Source organism: Camelus dromedarius, chromosome 13 (genome assembly GCF_036321535.1).
Source record: "Camelus dromedarius isolate mCamDro1 chromosome 13, mCamDro1.pat, whole genome shotgun sequence".
NCBI lineage: Eukaryota > Metazoa > Chordata > Mammalia > Artiodactyla > Camelidae > Camelus > Camelus dromedarius.
This window is the reverse complement of record NC_087448.1, coordinates 68,073,917-68,096,443: the sequence shown is the minus strand read 5'-3', so window position 1 is coordinate 68,096,443 and position 22,527 is coordinate 68,073,917. Positions and strand designations below refer to the sequence as shown.

Below are 22,527 nucleotides of genomic sequence, written 5' to 3'. Positions count from 1 at the left end.
ATAGGCTTTATTTTATTTTATTATTTTTTATTGAAGTATAGTTGGTTTGCAGTGTGTTCATCTCTGGTGCACAGCACAGTGATTCAGTTACACACACATGTACATTCCTTTTCATGTGCTTTTCCTTTATAGGCTATTACAAGATACTGAATACAGTTCCCTGTGCTCTACAGGAGGGCCTTGTTGTTCATGTTTTATATACGGCGTGTGTATCTGCAAATCCCAAGCTCCCAATTTTAGCCTTCCACCCTCTTTTCCTCCCTGGTGACCATAAGTTTATTTCCTATGTCTGAGTGTTTCTGTTTTGTAAATAAATTCAGTTGTCATTTTTTAGATTCCACACATAAGTGATGTTATGTGATATTTGTCTCTGTCTGACTTACTTCACTTAGTATGATCATCTCTAGGTCCATCCGTGTTGCTGCAAATGGCATTACTTCCTTCTTTTTTACACTGAGCTGTGTTCTGTTGTGTGCACACCACGTCTTCTCTACCCAGCCCCCTGTCAGTGGGCACGCAGGCTGCTCGCATGTCTGACTGCTGTCACGTGCTGCTGTGAGCACCAGGGTGCCCATGTCTACAGGCACAGGTTTTAGAGCTTAAGGAACATCAAAACCTTCATTGTTGATCACAGAGGAGGAAAGACAGAACCGGGAGCTTGTCCATCTGCACGTGGGAGGCCAGGGCCCCAGTTAGGCCCTGTTTTTTTATTGCTCTCACTGGAAGCATTCCTCACGGAAAGAAGCTCATTCATTTGTTCACACATGGTCACCTCTGGAGTTCCCTTCTCCAGAGCTTTCATCCTGTGCTCACTGAAAGCTTACACGGAAGACGACTGGCTCCGAGGGGTGGGGGTGGGGAGACCTGTCAGAGGAGGGCGGGGTTTTCTTGGCCGTCCCAGGACCATAAAGCCTTCCCCTATGCGTAGTTTTTATCACCTTGGATCTCAGGTCTCAGGCTCTGGTTCTGGACCTTATACGGCTTTAGGAGTTTGCCATGTGATAAAAAGGAAAAACCCCTGTTTATCGCTTCCTGGGGTACAGTGCCTGCTTTCCCAAACTCTTTCACTTCACTTGTCACTTTGCCCTGAAAATGGGGTCACTAATCTATGTGGGCGATTGGTCATTTTTGTTGCATTACTTGGGAAAAAAAAATGACAACACCAAAGGTACCAGTGCTTTAGAGTCTGCAGTTTAATGAGATGTGTGTGTGTGTGTGGTGAAATGGAGAGATTGGGTGTGCGCTGTGACTTTGCTTGTGTGACACTGCTCTGGCCTCCCCCTCTGTCACATTCCCTTAGCTGGGGGCTCCATTTGGTTGAGGGCTCCCATTTGCAGCGGTGAGGTGGGTGGAATCCTACGTTTCCTTCCCTGTTGTATTTCAACATTTCTGTGGATGGAGAAGTCGTTGCCATCTGCAGAAAGCTGGGCGCCCCTGCTGTGGGAACCCCTCCCCGCCACCGCTCAAGCTTCTGGGCTGGAACTTTCTTCATTCTAAACTCCCCCCTGGGGCCCCAATGGCCAAATCGAGTAAAGTTGAGCTGCAAAATAAAGTAACGATGCTAACAGACTGTAACTTGTTGGATAGCATATGAAATCATGAATTTATATGGATTAAAAAAAATCAGTGAATAAATTAAAAGTTTGATGAAAATGGAAAAAAAAAAACCCTTCTGGTCCTGGCCCTAACCCAGCGGTCAGTTATCTGGTGAGCTCTGCCCTTGGTCCCCTTTCCAAGCTCAGTGTCGGGCTCTCCGCCCTGAAGGCAGTGGGTCCCGCTCACTGGTCTGCGGACCAGGTGGACGTGGCAGGTGCTGGCGGCATCGTCCCCGCCCACCAGCCTGTCAGTGGCAGGCTTGATTTTTAGGCAGTGGTACAAAAGGTTACAAAAGGTGGCAACGTGATACACGTGACTTTATATGTATTCATTTACTCTGAGACGGACCAGGTGGACCCGAAGCTTCTCTGAACAGGCATTGTAGTGAACTAATAATCTTTCCCTTTCTTTGATCAAAACCACAAGATGATCATTATTCATAAGTATGGTAAGTGTGTCCTTGAGCATGAAACAAAACCCGTTCATTATAATGAAGAAGGAGGAGACAGAGCTGTGTTTGAAGTCCAAAAATAATCATTAAAAGATGGATAATTCATCAAGCATGTGTTTGTTACTGATTATGTTTGGTGCTACGGGATTTGAAGGTGAGTGAAGCAAATCCCTAACACTGGGTGGTTCAGAGCCCAGCTGTGGGGATGAGCACACCGCTGCCCGTATCTCAGAGGGGTCTTCATCCACAGAAGTGCTCTCACGACGGTTTTGACAAGAAGATCGAGTTACGAATTAAGCTTTGCATTAGATTTAGCTGACTGCTGTTGCAATGGGCTGTTAGAGCTTGTTTCTTCTGTGGGTACAGAGTGTCTTGGGGCTCCTGTCCTCTCTTTACACAGACCCCCATGTGGTCGGTCACTACGCCGTGTGTGCCCGCCGGCACCTGACCTCCAGCCCCGGGCCCTTGATGTCTGGCGATCTTTCTCTGCCGTCATCCAGGACTTTGGCAGATGCCCAGAACCATCAGCAGTCACTTTTGTGTTGCTTGTGGGGTGGTAGAATGCTTTTGTCTCTTTTTTCCCCAATAGCTTTTATTTTTTAGAACAATTCTAGGTTCACAGCAAAATTGAAGGAAAGGTCCAGAGATGTGCAGTACACCCCTGCCCCACACGTGCACAGCTCCCCCAGTATCGGCATCCATACCCCCCAGAGCAGAAGGTTTGCTGCCATCAGGGAACCCCCAGGGACAGGAAACCGTCACTCAGAGCCTGGAGCTGACACTGGGCTCCCTCTTGGTCTCTTGGTGCTGGACGTTCTCTGGGTTTGCACAGATGTGCCTCTTGGTTTAAACAGTTTGGGATGTGCGGTAATGAGAAAGAAGAGCATTCGCATTTCCTGGATGGAGACCGAGAGTTAGTGGCTCTTATGAAATACGGCCTTTAGCTTTGAGAAGGGCGGGTGTGCTATTTCGAAGAAAGAGCTTTGCTTAATTTATCTCCATTCCCACCCAGCAAATCCCACTTCAAATTTAAAAAAAACAAAGGGACGAACAAGGAGAGCAAAGCATTAATCTGCACACCTACTCCCCGTGTAGGGGGCGTCGTGCCCACCACCGCCGTCCCCGCGGCTCTCAGGGCGCTTGGCTGTTTGGATTAGGACTGGGGTGAAGGTTGGAGGTGGACAGGCGGCCCCCTCCTTACCCAGAGTCCGAGTAGTTACAGCTTGGCCTGCTTGTTGGATTGGTAACCAGATGGCCTCTGTTCCAGGCACAGGTGACAGGTGAAGGGCAGGTGTGATTAAGATTGTTCTGTGAAGCACCTTGGTTGGTCATCATTAATTTTCAGCATTGCATGAGCTTATGGGGCCTGGTCCTGATGGAGCCGTGAGCTTGCTCCAAAACATCAAAACTCACTCAAATGTGGAATCTAAAAAAGAGAGAGAGAGACACACACACACAAATGAACTTATTTACAAAACAGAAACAGACTCACAGACATAGAAAACAAACTTATGGTTACCAAAGGGGAAAGGAGAGGAAGGGATAAACTGGGAGTTGGAGATTTGCAGGTACACACTACTACGTATAAAATAGATACACAACAGGTTTCTCTCTATAGTACAAGGAACTAGATTCAATAGCTTGTAATAGCCTATAATGAAAAAGAACATGGAAAGGAATACGTGTATGTGTGTGTATGACTGAAGCATGATGCTGTACACCAGAAACTGACACAACATTGTAAACTGGTGATACTTCAATTAAAAACAAAACAAAACAAAACAAAGCGCAGGCGCTTCCCAGCTGTCCTCTGCGCTGTTACCCACTCCCACCTGCCCCACGGCAGCGGCCAGGCACGGTGTTCTGAAACACCAGTGAGATTTGCAGTGGAGAGCCGTAAATGTGTGTTGACTTCAAGGAAGGCAGGCACTCCTAAGAGGGTCTTGGGGGCCTTAAAGCATTTCAAGGAAGCAGAGTATTGAATTAATGCTTTTTGTGCTAAAAACATTAAGGCATTTAAATGTGTTACTCTGATCCCTGCTGCAGCCTGGGAACAGGAGGATCTAATATCTTCTGTTAAAATCCCTGCTTTCCTAGACTGTGCCGTTCTTTTCAGCCCTGTCCAGGAAGAAACAGACCATAACCAGTCGACTTCAGTGAATATAAAACTTGTAATTCACAATGTACAACCTATTAATGTTTCTATAAAACGTGGTTGCCCAGATCTTAATCTCTTTGACACCATCGAGTGGAGATGCTAGGTTTTCAGAAGCTAGCCTCTCCTGGCCTGAGCGCCCCTGGAGTGGCTGTTTCTCAGGCATGTGATCAAATTGTCCAGCGCACAGGGACAGATGCATAAATCCTGAGCCCCCAAGCAGGGGATACTGATTTCAAAGCGAGCCCTTTCTCGGGTGCGGAGTAAGCCGATCTCGAGCAGACGGTGTCCTCCTTTTCCTAAGAGCCCCTCTCTGGAGCCTGGGCGGCACTCACAGCACTTATGGCCGCGGCGCCCTATCAGGTTGTAAGGGTTTTGTTCGGTTAATAAGGAGTATCAGGTTCCCTCACAACTCTCACTGTAGGATGGTCGGTCTGTGCCTCCTCGGCTGGCCGGGGAGGAGTGCGTGCTCCCAGGACCATGGGGCTGTCACCTGGCAGGTAGTGGTTGACATGAGTGTAAACACATACATGGCCTCATCTCGAAGTCAGTCTTTAGCATCCTCCCCTTTACAATTCTTGTGTGTTGAGGAAATTTTGAGAGTTTGGAATCGAGATGCAGAGGCCATGTAAGGATGAATTCAGGTGACTTCGAAGATGTAGTCTTAAATTCTTCACACTAAACTCTGGGTAATGCATCCCAGTGCAAGTGGACTGTCGAGGTGGTTTTTCAAGTACAGCGTTACACGCGGGAGAACCAAGACTGGGTTTTGTGTGGTGTACGTGTGTGTACAGCCCTGAGGTAGTCAGGGACCCCTTCAGGCTTTATGTTATCATCAAATATTGAATACTGAATGAGGCAAATGAACCTTTTAAACATCAAGGATGTTATTAGTAGTAAATGTTAATACATAGTTATAGTGGCAAATTTATATAAATCTTTTTAAAATTGAACTATAGTTAGTTACAATGTGTCAGTTTCTGGTGTACAGCACAGTATCCCAGTCATGCATATACAGACATACATTCCCTTTCAGATTCTTTATCATTATAGGTTACTACAAGATATTGACTAGATTTCCTTATGATGTACGGAAGAAATTTGTTTTTTTTTTTTACTACTTATAAATAGTACTTTTAATAGCTTCTCTAATTGTATTTTGCTTCCAGCCTCCTTCCCTCCTTCCCCTCCTCTCCCCTCTACTCCCCCTCCCTCCCCTTCCTCACTCCTCTCCTTCCCTTTTTTGGTGGAGGGTGAAGATGAGTTCTACTCCTGTTTTTGAAAGTTGCGTTACACCTAAAAAGTCTGTTCTGGGAGTGTGGAAACATTTACCCTTACTATTTTTGAAAACAGAATACCCACAGCATGTTGAAAATAATCTTTGTCCTTACAGGATGTCATGGAAATTTTAAGCTTTCTGCAGTTTGAATTTAATACGGGCCCAAACCAGTGTGTTGAATTCCTCAAATGACCGTGGAATTGCACCACCAGGATAAAGAGCAAGACGGCAGGGCTTCTGGGTGGCATCTTCACAAGCACTTTGAGGGCTTAGCAGACACCTGCTCTCCAAGTCCCACCTGCACAGTCAGATTTGTCTTATGGCACCCATGGAGACACTCAACCTTCAGTGTCATCAAAGGCAGACCGCCTTCCGGCTGATACTGCAAAATACAGGGGATGTTATCAAAACCTGTACATTTCAGCCGTACCAAAGTGAGTCATGACATCAGTACACCTGGACTCTTAGATTAGTTTCTCAGCAAATCCAGTGGCACACTGGCCTGTGTTTCACAGGGTTGGCTGGATCACATCAGAATTCGTAATTATTTCATGCAAATATTTGTCACCAATAATGAGATACAGGACCTTCAGTTTGTTCAGTCAGCAAGTTCAAGGCTTCCTCTCCCAGGCTCTGTGTTGAACAGGTGTTAATAGTGTGAAGGTCCCGAGGTCTTCGAGATTGTGGGAGAGTGTGGTTTCAGACTTAAATCATTGTGTGAAGAGCAAATCCATAAAGGATCTTGTTTGGAGGGTTTGCACACCTGACGTCCCTGAGACTACGTGTGAAGACTTGGGAAACGGGTGTCTGCTAAGCCCTCTGCGTGCTCATGCAAGATGATCCGCAGGGGCTCACCGTTGGCTTAGATTAGTCAAAGCATTATGATTGAAAGAGGCAGGGGGAGAAAAAGACCAGGCTTACATGTTAGCCATTCCCAGGAGAGCCCCATGTGAGGCCAGAGCCCGTTGCCAGCGATGTGTCATTGAGAACTGTCACAAAAAGCCTGTAATAAGCCTATAATGTTTCCAAAGCTGTTAGTAGAAATCAAGACCATTGGCGTGTTTGGTCAGAAAGTTTGCAAACAGTGTCCGTTCCTAGACCACAGGAAAAGTGGGCTGTTTTTACCTACTTCTAAGAATGGTAAGTTTAGAAGTTTAGATCTTAGAGAGGTGTCTAGCCTTGTGGGGAAAGCTTTCATTCTCTCCGTCTGCAAGTAGGAGTCGCCCTTCAGCTGATACCATCTCTCTAGGTCTGCTACTTATGTGGAAGTGAATGTATACCTGTGTAAGTAGAACTGTGTTTTTCCTCCTGTTATTCCTAGTTATGGTTAGAGATGTAATTAGTCTTGGAATCATGGTTATGGTAGTCACCATTGATTGAACGTCCTCTGTATGAATCCCTGGATTAGCAGTGAGGGTGGGGTGATGGATGGACTGGATGGGACAGGAAGTGAAGGGAAAGGTGAGTGACAAGAACAAACACATCTCACAGGATGGACACGATCAGCTACCTGGACTGTGTACAGCTCCTAGAAATAGACACACCTGCTAGGTAGTGTCAGGGTCAGTTCTTGCTGGCCCCCCTTGTGGTCTGTCATCCTTTCTGCTCTTTCACGGGGCAGCTGATGAGGTTAGAGAAGGACTTGGAACCTCAGTCATTCGGCATTTTGTAGGGAACCCCACCTTTTATATTACCAATCTTACGTGGTTTTGGAACCTTTAAGGGTTGAGAGGAGCCTCTTCCTGGAGGGTCCCATGGCACCTCAGTTGTTAGAGAAGATGCTGTGAGAGGACAGAGCCGTGAGGCTGAAGCAGCCACGGCGAGAAGCCCTCACCCCTGAGCACACCTGGGCGTGGGGTGCTGCTCCCTAAAGCCGGCAGCTCGTGGTTGGCGTTTTCCTCTGCAGGCGCGCGTCCTGCTTCTTAGAGTGTATTCTGCTCCCGCCCCCACTTGCAAGGCTGCCTCTTGGTCAGGCGCTGTATTCACGGAAGGAAAACCTGGACTGCTTCCTCTGTGTTTGCATCCATCTGTACGTGCCTTCCTCACGCATAACACAGCTCGTGTCCACGTGTATGTCTGTTAAGTGAGGGAGCACTTCAGTCTCCTCTGGAACCAGTGAGTGATTGAGTTTATTTTTATTTTATTTTATTTAATTTTTTATTGATGTGTAGTCAGTTTACAATACTGTGTCAATTTCTAGTGTACAGCATCATGTTTCACTCATACATGTACATATGTATTCTTTTCATATTCTTTTTCATTGTAAGTCACTACAAGATGTTGAATATAGTTCCCCGTGCTGTACAGTAGGACTTTGTTGTTTATCTATTTTATATGTACTAGTTAATATTTGCAAATCTCCAACTCCCAATTTATCCCTTCCCACCCTCTTTCCCCCTTGGTAACCGTAAGTTCATTTTCCATGTCTGTGAGTCTTTTTCTGTTTTGTAAATAACTTTTTTTCTGTCTTTTTTTTTTTTTTTTTTTTAGATTCCATATATGAATGATATCATATGGTATTTTTCTTTCTCTGTCTGTCTTACTTCACTTAGAATGATGATCTCCAGGTCCATCCATCTTGCTGCAAATGGCATTATTTTATTATTTTTTGTGGCTAAGTAGTATTCCATTGTATACATATACCGCAACTTCTTTATCCAGTCATCTGTTGATGGACATTTAGGTTGTTTCCATGTCTTGGCTATTGAAAATAGTGCTGCTATGAACACTGAGGTGCATGTATCTTTCCAATTTGAAGTTTTCTCTGGATATATGCCCAGGAGTAGGATTGCTGCATCATATGGTTAAATCTATTTTTAGTTTTTTGAGGAATCTCCATACTGTTTTCCATAATGGCTGCACCAAACTGCATTCCACCAACAATGTAGGAGGGTTCCCTTTTCTCCACACCCTCTCCAGTGTTTATCATTAGTGGACTTTTGAATGATGGCCATTCTGACTGGTGTGAGGTGATACCTCACTGTAGTTCTGATTTGCATTTCTCTGATAATTAGTGCTATTGAGCATTTTTTATGTGCCTGTTGGCCAGCTATTTCTCTTCATTGGAGAATTGCTTGTTTAGTTCTTCCGCTCATTTTTGGATTGGGTTGTTTGTGTTTTTGTTATTAAGTTGTATAAGCTGTTTATATATTTTGGAAATTAAGGCCTTGTCAGTTGCATCATTTGCAAATATTTTCTGCCATTCCATAGGTTTTCTTTTTGTTTTGCTTATAGTTTCCTTTGCTGTGCAAAAGCTTGTAAGTTTATTTAGGCCCCTCTTTTTTTTTTTTTTTTTTTTTTACATTTATTTCTATTGTCTGGATAGACTGTCCTAGGAGAACATTGCTAAGATTTATGTCAGAAAATGTTTTGCCTATGTTTTCTTCCAGGAGGTTTATCGTGTCTTGTCTTATATTTAAGTCTTTAAGCCATTTTGAGTTTGTTTTTGTGTGTGGTGTGAGGGAGTGTTCTAACTTCATTGATTTACATGCAACTGTCTAGTTTTCCCAACACCACTTTCTGAAGAGACTGTCTTTTCTCCATTGTATATTTTTGCCTTTTTGTTGAAGATTAATTGACTGTAGGTCTGTGGGTTTATTTCTGGGCTCTCTATTCTGTTCCATTGATCCATATGTCCGTTTTTGTGCCAATACCACACTGTTTTGATGACTGTAGCTCTGTAGTGTTGTCTGAAGTCTGGGAGGGTTATTCCTCCAGCTTCATTCTTTTTCTTCAGTAATGCTTTGGTGATTCTGGGTCTTTTGTGATTCCATATAAATTTTAGGATTATTTGTTCTAGTTCTGTGAAAAATGTCCTGGGGAATTTGATAGGGATTGCATTAAATCTATAGATTACTTTGGGCAATATGGCCATTTTAACAATATTAACTCTTCCAATCCAAGAACATGGGATATCTTTCCATTTCTTTAAGTCATCTTTAATTTCTTTAGTCAGTGTTTTGTAGTTCTCTGTGTATAAGTCTTTCACCTCCTTGGTCAGATTTATTCCTAAGTATTTAATTTTTTTGGATACTATTTTAAGAGTGATTGAGTTTAAATTTCTCTTCTCAGTACCTACATCAGCCAGCCTGCAGGTCTGTGTTGGGTCCCCCTAGACGTGGCCTCACCCTCCTGCTGCTTGTCTTCCTTGAGTCCCATTTCTGCCACTGGGCTCCAGGGACCATCCCAAGCTGCCTCTTAGAGCTTGGGACTATGGTGAGAAGCACCAATATCTGGGACATGAGATTGAGTTCGACAGCCTTACACGTGTGGGATCAGAGCTCAGATGTAGGATGTTCCACAGGGGGTAACTGTCCAAAAGGCCTGGACCACTGGCCCTATGTCAGTGCAGTAAATGAAGAAGAAGGAGGAACACAAGGGTCAGAGGGGCGTTGGTCCAGCCATGGACTCACTTATAAAACAGATATGTATGGTAGTTCAGTTATTTTTAGATTTCAGACTCATAGGTTAGATGTTTGCATATTACAAGCTCTATTGATATTAAACGCTTTTTAAAGCTCTCTGTATGAGCTTTTTTAAGGTGCTGCAATTTTTGAAACGTTCAGGATAACCGACTACTATAAGAAATAAGGTGTAATGTTTTATCTTCGTACTTTTTTTTGGTGGGGGTAGGTAATTAGATTTATTTATTTATTTATTTTTAGAGGAGGTACTGGGGGTTGAACCCAGGACCTTGTGCATGCTAAGCATGCACTCTACCACTTGAGCTATACCCTCCCCCTATTTCAGTGCTTTTTTAATTAAAGAGAATCTTTTTTGTAAAATATTATCTTTAATGGAAAAATAGAAACCTTCACAAATGAAATCACATATATTGGTTTGTGCAACATTAAGAAAAAACTTACAAAGTCTTGTATACTTTATTTTGGTTAGTTAGTATTTTTCCCTCTTACCCTCTTATGGGAGGCACTTCCTCAAACAGTGAGGAAGACTGTTTTAAGTGAAATTCCAACCCAGATTTGTACTTACTAATTTGAGTTTCAAAGCTTGAAAAAAGAGGATGAAATTCGGCGTTTCTGCCCATTAATCTTGTTACTGTATGAAAATTTTGCATAAATCTCATGCTTTGGAAATACAAATTTAGCTAATTAAAACATTTGAGCAAGAGAGAACTTGTTACAAACAACAAGTTCATACTGTACAGCACAGGGAACTGTATTCAGTATCTTTCAGTAACTTATGGTGAAAAAGAATATGAAAATGGATATATATATGTTCATGTATGACTGAAGCATTATGCTGTACACCAGAAGTTGACTCAACATTGTAAACTGACTATACTTCCATTTAAAAATATGTATGTATGTTTGTAAAAGAGAGAGAACTTGTTACCTTGTCCAGACTAGTGCCGGCTGCTTCAGTGTGGTCCATGGACAAGCAGCATCCACGTTGCCAGGAGCTTGTCAAAATTCATGTTCTCAGGTCCCACCCCAGACTTCCCAAATCAGAATCTGTATTTTCACAAGCTTTCTAGGTGATTTTGAAGCTCACATGAACACTGAGACTCAGTGATCTCCACCAGTGGTCTTCAGGCCTCCTTCTTAATCATGAGGACTGTCCAGATGGACTAGAGAAATTTAGGTGTTCAACTAGTGGAAGTATTGTTACCATGTTACTCCCTCCGGCTCAGCTGAGCTCAGTTTACAAATCCATCCTGGAGACCCAGCCCCTCTTTGACAAGTAGGGCTGCCGAGCTCTGAGAAGGGAAGGGATTTGGTTTTGTTTGCTCAGATGATGCTGCAAATTGGAATTCAGAAACTCACTCTGAGACCAGAGCTTTTGTAAATGAAATAAATTAATGTGTGGTTATTAACCTTAGGAAAGTAGTTACCAAAGGTTTTACTTAAGTGTCGTAACTGTAGAAAGTGAGTTTTAGAATTTCAGGAATGCATATCCCATAAAATGAGGTACTCCAGGATACTGAATATTTTTAAACCAAAAGGAAGATTTGATTTTTATTTTAGAATCTATTATATTAGCCCCAAAATGTGGGTAGAATAGCTCTCCAGTTAATTAAAGATCTCTGAGTTTATATTTTTATTCATAATGCACCAGCATAGGTTATGCAAGTGTCCCAGCTCCTAGCTTGGCTCCAATATAGTCTGGAATTCTTATTATACAGGTTGAATCTATTATATGCTGGGAATACTTAAGTGTGGCATGTGATTCCAGGTCACAAATTAAGATTTAAAAAGAGCTAATTTTGGCCTACTAAATGATGACTCCATGATGACTTGGCCTACTAAAATCCTACATATGGCTGAAGTGTAGTGATGCCTATTCAGTTCTGTAGAAATTAGCTGTTTGACATCTATTTTGAACCCCTAGTGTGTGTTAGAATTATGTTTTCTCAAGGCATTACAGCTGAGGGCATAATAAATCCTGGATGAGCGTTTCATGCTTCCAAATCACTGGGATATGACTTGGTTTATATACTGCAGCCAGGTTTTCTCTCCATTTTTGCTTTTGGGGAAATGCAGCTGTTGAACTTTCATAGATTTTACTTTAAGCATTAGAATCATGACTTGAGACCTATGCCAAGGCATAATGAAAATGGCACAAGATAAAGAGAAGATTATAAAGGCAGCAAAAGAAAAGTTAAGAGTTAGTTACAAGGGAACCCCCATGAGACTATCAGCTCATTTCTCTACAGAAACGTTGCAGGCCCGAAGGGAGTGGCAAGATACAGTCTAAGTCCTGAAAGAGAAAAAAGTGCAACCTAGGATACTCGACCCAGCAAGATTGTCATTTAAAATAGGAGAGAGAGAAAATTTCTCAGACAAGCAAAAATTGAAAGAATACAGCAATACTAACCCTATCCTAAAAGAAATATTGAAAGACCTTCTGTAAACAGAAAAGAAGTAAGAATCCATAGAAAAGAGAAAATCACAAGGAGCTGTGATGATACCTACAATGAACAGCCAAAGAACAAACACGAAGATGTGAAGGAGGACATGAGAACCCTGAAGCGTTGGGGAGGGGAGTAAGAATCACGGCTTGACCTACTTGAGACCCAGATCTCAGAGAGGCAAATGCAGTTGAATGTGTTTGACCGGCTACTGTCTCATGTTGGCTGACTACCTGCTAAACCCCCTAAAAGAAAAGCAAGAGCCTCAAACTCAGATTTGCCCAGCAACTTCCCTGTTCCACCACCTCAATGCTTTAACCTCCCACGGCACCATGTTCATGTGGCTGAGCATCTGCCCCACAGGCTCCCTTCTCTCCAGAACTTGTCAGGTCACTTTGCTTGGTCATCTGGGTGGCACATAGAACCTCAAGGAGCTGCAGCCTCAGGCCGGCCCAGTGCTTCTGGCGTGTCTGTTCATGCTCCCTTGTGAATCTTGTGGATGCAGAAGAAGAGTTGGAGATGAAATGATGGCACCATTGGGTGGAGTACCACTCCAGTGGGTGAATGATGGTCCTCGAAGAGTGATTAATTTGATTGTGGAGAGAAATGATTAATGCGTTCACGGTTCCTTACTGTCATGGTTCCTTACTGTTCCTTACTAATTCCTTTGTAAAGCCCCTAGATTAGGAGAAAATTGAAGAGTTTCTATTGAGTAGGTAAAGTCTAACAGTTTCAAGTATTATGTCCTAACCACTTAGCAGACATTTGAAACAATAATGCACATAAATGGAGAGAAGTCATACTTCATTTCTTTCATCCTTAAGCGCCCATAATCATTGCCAAGCTACATTGTGGTAACCTGTAGAGCACTGTTCATCTTCTCGGCCTTGGCCTGAGAGCAGATGCTGCCTCCCTCACTTCCTGTTCCATGCTGACCTTTCCCAAGGCATTTGCATTTAATCCTAGTAGCCATGAAAACTCAGCTTCACAAAGTTAGATCTTGCAGTAGATCATCGCAAGGAGTGTCATGTGATCTAATGCTGAAACTGTGAGCTACTTCCAGCCAGTGTTTTGCACCACCTGAGAGACACTGCGTGTTTCCCTTGAGCGTTTGTCATTTCCCACTGCGGTACCCCAGGGCCACACACACAGTCTGGGAACCATGGGTCAGCGCGCAGTTCTCAGGACTGTCCAGTTTTCTTTCCAACCAGTGGAGGTTTTCAGGCGAGATAGGAGATCACATTTGTTTCACACCTGCTTGTTAACATACGTTTTCACATAAACATATCACAACTATCTCATGAGGTGAGTGGTTATCACTTTCCCCATTTCATTGATGACAGGTAAGGACTCACAGAATGGTTTCCCTGTTTAAGTTGTTAGTCGGGGTCCCAGGAAAAGGTTACGCTCAGCCCTTTACATTTGAATCCTCCATCGTTTTCTCTATACTGTGATCTCTGCTTCTGTTGAGTTCAAAAATGAAACAGGAAATCACATTTGTGTAGCAAATTAGAATTATGGGCTGTGTCTGCCAATAAGAAATTTAATGAGAAAGAGGGATGTTAGGATCAGCCCCTTGGATCCAAGTAGCAGTCACATGGACTTGGAGGGAACAGATACAGTTTATATCCCTGTACATTAAAACTGCTTAATTGCTAGCATGTGTTTGAATGAAAGCTCACTGATACCTGACAGTAGTGCTTCCAGTAATTTCCTTTTAGGCTACGTTAAAGTAAGTCTAGCATGTGCTGCCAGGGAGATGGTGATCTGTCTGATTCTCCTCTCAGCTGTCTAGAAGATCCTCCTTGGAAGCTGTTTTTAAGTTCTGCAGCTCGCCGATTAAATGACTCAGGCAGAAGACCTGACCGAGCCCCGGACCCCGGGCTTAGGGGAAGGGGGTGATGGGTGTCCTCGTATGTCAGCCTTGTTAATATCTGGGAGAAGAGTTCCGCTGGTTCTCTTCTGACCCAGAGGACATAATTCGTACTTTCAACTGTGCTTATCAGTAACCAAAAACATACTACCAGTTTTCAGCAGTTGCAGCTGCCCCAAGGAAGCAGTAAATCCCCATCACTGAAAATCCCTGTGAAAATGACAGGAGAGGCAGTAGGTCACCCGGCGTGGCTCCCACAGTCGCTTCAGCCCTTCCGTTCTGTTTTCCCAGCTTGCCCATTGTCATGTCTTTGTAGCACTTGTGCTTCAGTTCAGCTTACGTCTCACCAAACACTTCCTTCCAGGCTTGGTCAAATTAAAGTCTTCTGCTGGAAAATGCATTTTTCTGGTTTGGAGCTCATCTGAGAGGTTCTGTGGAGAAAGTCCTTGAGTGTCCCTCCCAGGTTACACGTGCAGCCCCCACATGGGTGCAGTGGAGTATCTCCGGGAAACCCAGAAGGGTCTCTTGCTCTGGGTGTGTGTGTGTGTGCGCGTGCACGTGTGCGCGAGTGATTCAGGGATTCACCTGTAAACTTCACAAACCAGATACCGGCTTCCTTGTTTAAAACTTAGGATAGATCAGTCCTGATCAGCAGTTTGACAATGAACCCAGTCTCATACTCTGAACAAACACATCTTCATAATTAGTGTCGCTGTGCTTTTTTATTTTTTTAATGATTGTGTAACAGTTTAGCATTTTTTAAATATTGCTGTGCTTTACAGCCCAGAGATTTATGTTGGCTCTTCTTCCCCGACGGCCTGAAGGCTTATGGAAAATACCCACCTTCTTTTGACTCCCTGTGGAGACCAGCCCTCCTAGGCACAGGCTGCCTCTCCTTCTCCACCTGCACAGCTCAGGTTAAGTCCACCCTCTGCCCTGGGACTCTCCTTAAACCCTCCTGCCTGGCCGCCCTTCAGACGCGGTCTCCACCTCGGGGTGGATGTGGTGCGGTTTTCTCCTCTCCTCTCGCACTGGTCCTCTTTCTGCACTTCCCCAGCCCAGCTGACAGTCTTTCCCTTCTCTGAAAGCAGGTTTTGTAGGAAACTCCCTCGCCAGCCCTGGGGTTAGGGATGATGCACGACGAAGCAAAAAGGAGGTCTGTGCTGGATTTCTGATTTATTGAGAAGACATACCCTAAGACCTCGGCCGCCAGCCTCACTGCCTTTGTCATTCAGGAGGGCACACGCGCCCTCGAGGAGTTTGCACGCCCAGCTCCTGCCGCGCAGAGTGATTACAAATGGGCTTGTGTTTTCAGTTAGTCTTGACTTGTGTATTTCATCTGCGAAGCTGGCAAACACTTGAAAGCCACGAGCTACTGTTTTTTGAAAGCTGCTTTGCACAGGAACGTAAAACGTATGTATTGAATTTGGAAAGTGTCCAGGAACTGCCCTTTTAATGCAGCTAAATGTAGATCACAGCTGTCTCCCCTGGAAAGACGCAGAGAGTCATAATTTCTCCTTCTCCCCTACAGGGTCTCTCCGCTGCAGAAGTCGGAGATAGTGGACGTGGTGAAGAAGCGGGTGAAGGCCATCACGCTGGCCATTGGGGACGGGGCCAACGACGTCGGGATGATCCAGACAGCCCACGTGGGTGTGGGGATCAGCGGGAATGAGGGCATGCAGGCCACCAACAACTCGGACTACGCCATTGCACAGGTCAGCCGCGTGGCCGACCTGCCATCCCATCTGGTAGACAGGGTCTCCTGGGCGGGAAAGGCCTGGCTGGTGTTTGACTTGCAGTCCAGCCCTTGGACTCTGACATCCCTCCGGAGGCTGCATGTCAGAGAAACCACCAGGGTGCTTGGGTTTCTCTGCAGCCTTGATCTTGCGCAGTGACGAGGCCTCGTCCTGCCGCTTGGGTTTCTTTTGCTGGCTGTGGAGTTGGCTGAGTTTTGTCATTCCTGACACATGGGGCTCTGGTCCTATGATGATAACCTCTTACGCTCAGCTCTGCCTCTGCTGCACGTGCTTTTCCTGTGCCATCCTGTGCCCGGGGACGGCTGTGCCCATAGCATCCGTTCTCAGCCTCCGCTATCCTGGTACCTCCTCTGCTCCTCTAGAAGGTGCTGGCACCCTCTCCCATTAGGGATTTAAGGTCAGGGGCATCAGCAATTTACAGCTGTCGCCTGGGACTGCCAGGACCACTGCCGTCAGGTGAACTCCAGGGGCATGAGCCCTGGATTTGGGGGTGGTCCCCCTGCAGTCAGCAGCCTCTGGCACTTCAGCCATGCCCAGCCTTCTCCTCTCTGGATGGTACTTTGCAGCATAGGCTCCTGACATCCGTCATAGATCCTGTTCTGTTGACCTGAGGACGAGAGAAATGTCTACTTCTCGCTGACAGCCCCAAAGTGAAGGAAAGTCACCAACCGCCTGCCCCTCAGGGTGCATATCTAGACCATTTATGACACTCGACCCTCCAGAAAATCTAGACATCACAGAGAACACGGACCGTTGCCTCCTGTCTCTGATTGCAGTGCGCTGGGATTAAGCGCCCGCTGTTTGCTAGGTAGCTAGGGTTCCCCCTTGTTCTGCCAGAGTTTGGTCTTTTGAAGAATGTGTTAACCTTAATCACATGTGCACAAGGAATAATGGCTTTCCCCTCCTTCAAGCTGGAATCGGGGGCTATATAGAAAACGTGGAAGAGCTTGCAGCAAGCCCAGGGCTACGGTCTGGTCCTCTGTGGCTCTGGGGCCCCATCTCCCAGAGGGCTCTGCCCGAGATCACATCTCAAATTCCCTCCCAGCTCACAGTTCTCCAAACGCAGGAGGAACTACAGAATCCTCTTGGCTCCAGAAAGTGCATGAAATCAATCCTGTTCCTTTCTTGATTTCGAATAAACCCTCAAGATGATGGCTAATGCAGGTAGGAGAAGGAATTCTGAGTGTACAGGTGGGGAAGCTGGGGCTCCTTCACAATAGGTGACCTGCCGCAGGTCCCAGCTCCCAGGGTTAGAGAACAGCAGACCTGCCTGTGACCCTGGGGCCCAGGCCCGTACACCTGCCCGTATACTTTCCCCAGTCAACCGCCCGGAGGCCCGTGGGACTCACCCTTCCTGCAGGCTGTCAGCAACTGGAGATGTTACACACCCAGCGTTATTACATACTTGAGTTACAGCCCCATGTGCTGGACAGGATCATGGGAGGTTTCCTAGGAGTTCCAGGCAAATATTTGTCTGTCTTTTTCTTTTAAAATGTCTAGGGAGGGGAGGCTCTACGACCTGCTTTATTGAAAAGGTACCAATAGGATGTGGGATCTGAGCAATTGCTCCCTTCAAATCAAAGGTAAATCAAAATTAGAAGCAAATCAAAATCCAGGAAGAGTGTATAGGAGGGCAGGGCGTCATAACTGTCTAAGGGGCTGTTTTGCCAGTCCAGCCTCAGGAACTGACGAATGGCCCCGGGCCTGCTGTCCTTCCCATCCACTATCCTGTTCCTGGTTAGGCGGCGGCCTGTGGTTTCGGGGCCCTCCACCCTCTGCCTTCATCACGAGGCAGGAAGTGCCACTGTTTGAGGAGTTCCTTTGCCCCTGATGAAATGAGGAATGCCTTCAGTTGAAGGGGCTCCCTGGGCTTTATCTGCTGGTTTTCATGTGGGTGAAAATGTTATTGATCAAGTTTTGGAGAAAGTGCCCAAGAGAGTTATCTACAGCAGGAAAAAAGTGAGCTCAAAGACTGGTCCTTGGGGAGATGGTGAAGGAGGCCGAGCTCTGGTTCCACGTCCTCCCGGCTGCCCAGGCTTTTGTCCGCAGGGACAGCCCCTGGGACTGACGGCCTTCCCGCGGGGTGTGGGGCCCCCAGCCCTCAGCTGCCTGTCTCCCCGGGAGAGTCACTCCTGCCCCCGACCTTCTGCAAGTCTTCTGAATGACCTCATGGAAAGAGCGTTTTGATTTAGGATATTTTTTTTTCTGAAAGCAATTGCTACAGCGCCCAGGCAGGGCCTTCCAGATGGTTCCAGCAGATGTTCCCGTGCCCACTGAGGTCCAGCGCCAGGGGGCCGGGTCAAACACAGACTTCCTTTCTGTTTGTTGAGCTGGTTATTTTATGATTCCCCAGCCCCCTTTGGAATCCTTGATGAGCCTTTATGGGGAGTTTATTTTTCCATATGCACCCACTCCTGCCGTCCTGAAGTCTCATTCAGCTTTTGGAGTCCGTCGACGGGCCGTCTGCCTGTCCCTGATCTGCAAGACCTCGCTGAGATGTGTTTCATGTCAGATTGAGCCGCCCCTCCTGAGGGCTGATGGAAACGAGTATGTGGCTTCCTCTGGGAAAAAAAATTAAGAAAAATACTATATGCTCAGCCAGTCTTTCCTTCCCACAGAGAGTTAAATATAATTTCAAAAGTCATGTGAAATTAACAGGAAGTTTACAATAGTGAAGAATGCCTAGTACCTGTGGACGTTCTCAACACAGCCGGCTTCCCTCTCCTGGGAGGCTAATGTAATTTGAGTTGGCGGACCGCCCCGCGACTTGGAATGGGAGGTCAAGTCCAAGTTCAGGGCAACCAAGCGTGGGGACTCGGCGCCAAGCGAGGTTGACTGAGTGCACAGGAACCGTGAATTGAAACCGCGTTGCCCCTAGAGCGCACACAGGCTGGGCCACAACGCAGCACAGCTCACCTCCCTCCCTCCGGCTCCTTGCTCACGCTCTTGGGGACCCTGATGAAACAGGGCACAGACAGCAAGGCCAAGCTAAGGGGAGGGCGAGGAGATGTGGTTGAAGTGGTGTCCAAAGACCCCCTGCCCCCAGGACGATCCAAGTCTTTGGTTGGAATATTGCTGAGTATCTCAAACCGCAAGAGCCCAGTGGTCACGTCACTCTCAGAGCAGCATCAGCTACGTGCTGGTGCTTTGTTCTGATGGGCGGCTGCACGGCCCTCCAGCGAGAGGGGCTCTGCTCTTGTTGATGGCCAAGAAGTGGGAAGGAATGGGCGTGGAAGTGGGAGGCAGAGTGTGTGTCTGTGTGTCTGCGTCTCCGCGGGTGTCGCTTTTAACCTGCAGGCTGCCAGTGGGAACAGGTGGCATGTTTATGTGCACCCCTGGTGCGCGAGTGTCCCCCTCCCTTGATGCTGTTGTCACCTCGAAATCTGTGATTGAATAGTAGTCTCTGATTCCCACTGTACTTTCCTTCCAGTTCTGATGGGTCACCTTCTCTTTATAATCAAGATCCTTAAAAAGCATTTGCATAAATTAGAGTTTCACAAAAATAGCCATTCAAACTCCAGCTGCGTATTTGGGGAAAATGATAAGTATGTAGATTTAAGACTGGGGAGGGTAGAGCTCAGTGGTGGAGCACGTGCTGAGCATGCACGAGGTCCTTGGTTCAGTCTCCAGCATGTCTAATGAAAAATAAATAAACCTAGCTACCCCCTACCCCCAAAAAAGTTTAAAAAATTAAATTTAAGAGGGGATTTCAGTCATTCTCACCTGGTCTGAAGGCTCTGCCTTTGCTTTCCTGAGGTGACTGGTTTTCTCAGGTCACGTGCAGAATCTGGTTTCCTCCATGACCTTACCTTCCTCTTCTCCGAGAGACATTCTGTGACTCTGGTTCCTGAGTGATGGGCCCCTCTGGATCCCGTTTCTTTCCTTTTTCAGTTTTCCTACTTGGAGAAGCTCCTGCTGGTTCATGGCGCCTGGAGCTACAACCGGGTGACCAAGTGCATCCTGTACTGCTTCTACAAAAACGTGGTCCTCTACATCATCGAGGTGAGCCGGGGGGGGGGGCGGGGCTTCTACATCATCGCGGTGAGCTGGGGGGTGGGGCCTCCTTACATCATCGAGGTGAGCCAGGGAGGGCCTCTACATTATCGTGGGGGGGTCCTCTACATCAGCAAGGTGAGTGGGGGGTGGGGCCTCCTTGAAGAGGAGGGCTTTTCTCAGAGGGTAATTTCAAGGAAAGGTTTTTGTCCATGTACAATGCAAAAGGTGCTCCTGGGACGTCTTACAGCCTGACCACACACACCTCATTGAAGCCGGGGACACATTCCAGATCCAGGTTCTCTGGATCCAAAGCCAGGAGCCCCCCGCCACCTTCTCCACACCACGTGCCCTCCCTCCTCCGTCTCCCTGACAGATGGGTGGGCGGGGACGCCCTCTCCTCTGCGTGTTCCTCCTGGCCCTCCTCCCCCGGGTGGTCAGAGCCTGGGGAGCTGCAGTGGCACCTTTCCTGGCGGGCCCTGAGACTGTCCGGTTTTCTTTACTTGCATGAAAAGGTTTCTTGCTGGATTTCTCCTGGAACTGCAGGTCTCCAGAGCACTCACTGGTGCTTCTGGGATGTTTGGATGCTATCACTTCAACCGGGAGGATGTGGGAGTGAGTGAGGAGTAAGCCAGGAATGTAATTAAAAAGATCTCAGTGAACTCATTGAGTTGGCAGCCTGTTTTTCAAGATGCTGATTCAGTTACAAGTAAAATCAAGGTGCTTGCTCAAGGGGTGGAGGGGCCAGGGACCAGTGGAAAAGGCATTTCATGCTCGGTCGAAGTGGGAGCGCCGGCGACCTCGTTCCTCCTTTTCAGGAACAGCTCTGCTATAAAGGTGCGATCGTCATGACTAAGAGGTTTCCAGACGTGTATAGGAAAGCAGAAGCAGGCAGCCACTCTGTGGGGAGCTAGGAAAGCAGTGGTGATTGTGTGTGGTGCCGGCATCTCATTCTGTAGTGAGTGACTCTGTGTCTGATTTCCCTCAGCTCTTGGCAGGAAAAACAGCTGAGGGGGCGCAGGTCAGCCTTTTCTGATGTGGTCCCTGAAAACACTCAGCTCAGATCACTTGACAAGCTGTTTGCTCATGTGGCTGTGCCGGACTGCTCCTTCACCACGTGGTCTATCCTTTCTTATTGAATATTCGGATCAGACATCTAGGTTCACGCCGTGCCCTCCGTAACTAACACATAATTACTAACACGTAATTTCCCCAAGTTGTGCAGATTGTTCGCTGCACAAGGCTGTCCCGCCAAGGGGATAAGCAGGGCTGAGACGTAGCAAAACCTAGTCAAGAAGTTGCAGGTTTCTTACCTGCACGGAGGCTGCCACCTGGGGGGTGTCGTGCTGCGGTGCTCTGCTCAGCCACCGCCAGTCAGAACTGTCAGATGCTACGTGTCACGGATTTTGTGGTTTCTGTCTTCTTCCTGTCCATGTTTTTACGATTCCCTTTTGAAACTTAAAGGTGTTTGTCCCCCCACCCCCACCCCTAGGGCATTTTTGGCTTGTGTGATAGGAGTCACTCCTTAAAGTCACCTGGGGTCATAGATAATTAGTGAGGACGGCTGAAGCGGGGGTGTTGGGGTCCCCATTCCCACGTCCCAAGTTTCACATGCATTTTAAGCTCCCAGAGCTGAGGGCTTCCGAATAATCTGGTTTTCCTCACAATCAGCAAATTGCAGATAGTCTAGACTTCTTATCAGGACATCCTACATGGAGCTCAAGCCTGAAGCTTTCCACAGCTGCCTTTGGGGACTTTCTTTGTCATTTACACCTACTATCTGCCCTTTCTCTTTTTTAAAAAAGAGCTTCAAGTGGGCTGAGGTGGAGATGCGTACAGTTTCAGTCTGTCTGCAAAATTCTCTTTGGCACGAGGCCCTTGAGAGGCTGTTTAAGTCCCTCAAATTAATGTCTCAATTGTGGTTGAGCAACAGGACTTCAGCGGTCTTTTGGAAGCAGCCTTGTAAAACATTCTTTATGAAAGTAAAACTAACTAAAGGAATAGAGTATCTCCACTGCTCCGAGCCCAGTGTCCTACTTCATATCGCCAGGCGATGTTCATTTTAAAACCAAGAAAAAACCCTTGACTGAGCCCAGACAGTTGGAGTGTTGACTCAGACAGCGGCCACCACTGCCAAGTAACTGGTGTGGCGTCCGTGTGTGCACTTCAAGGACCGTCCTCCTTGCGTGCTGTTCTGGTGTGTTTGAGCTGAAGGAGCTGAGATTGTTGTAATTTGATTTGCTCGTTCGCAGCGCAGATAGTTTTGTGTTCTAAAGCTTACGTTGTAGTTAATTACTTAGGTGAGAATGAGTTAAATGTATTCCATATTTTTCTTAAATGGTTTTCTTGTAACTCAAGGAGAAACCCTTTGCAATAGGCAGTGAATTCTCATCTCAAATGTCCTCTGCTATATATGTAACTATCAGTCATTTAAAATGACAGATTTAACTGAAGAAAGAGAATGAAGCTGGAGGAGTAACCCTTCCAGACTTCAGACAACACTACAGAGCTACAGTAATCAAAACAGTGTGGTATTGGTACAAAAACAGACGTGG

At 46.4% G+C, this 22,527-nt stretch overlaps 1 protein-coding gene across 2 annotated transcripts in view; it reads left to right on the top strand.

The window, feature by feature from the left end:
* ATP8A2 (ATPase phospholipid transporting 8A2) overlaps positions 1-22,527 on the top strand; it is a 417,266-nt gene that overhangs the window by 221,720 nt on the left and 173,019 nt on the right. For both annotated transcript variants that reach the window (XM_031465780.2, XM_064493258.1), the window contains exons 26-27: positions 15,754-15,937; positions 19,871-19,981. In XM_031465780.2, coding sequence (XP_031321640.2) covers positions 15,754-15,937; positions 19,871-19,981 — 295 coding nt within the window. The remainder of the gene's footprint in view (positions 1-15,753; positions 15,938-19,870; positions 19,982-22,527) is intronic.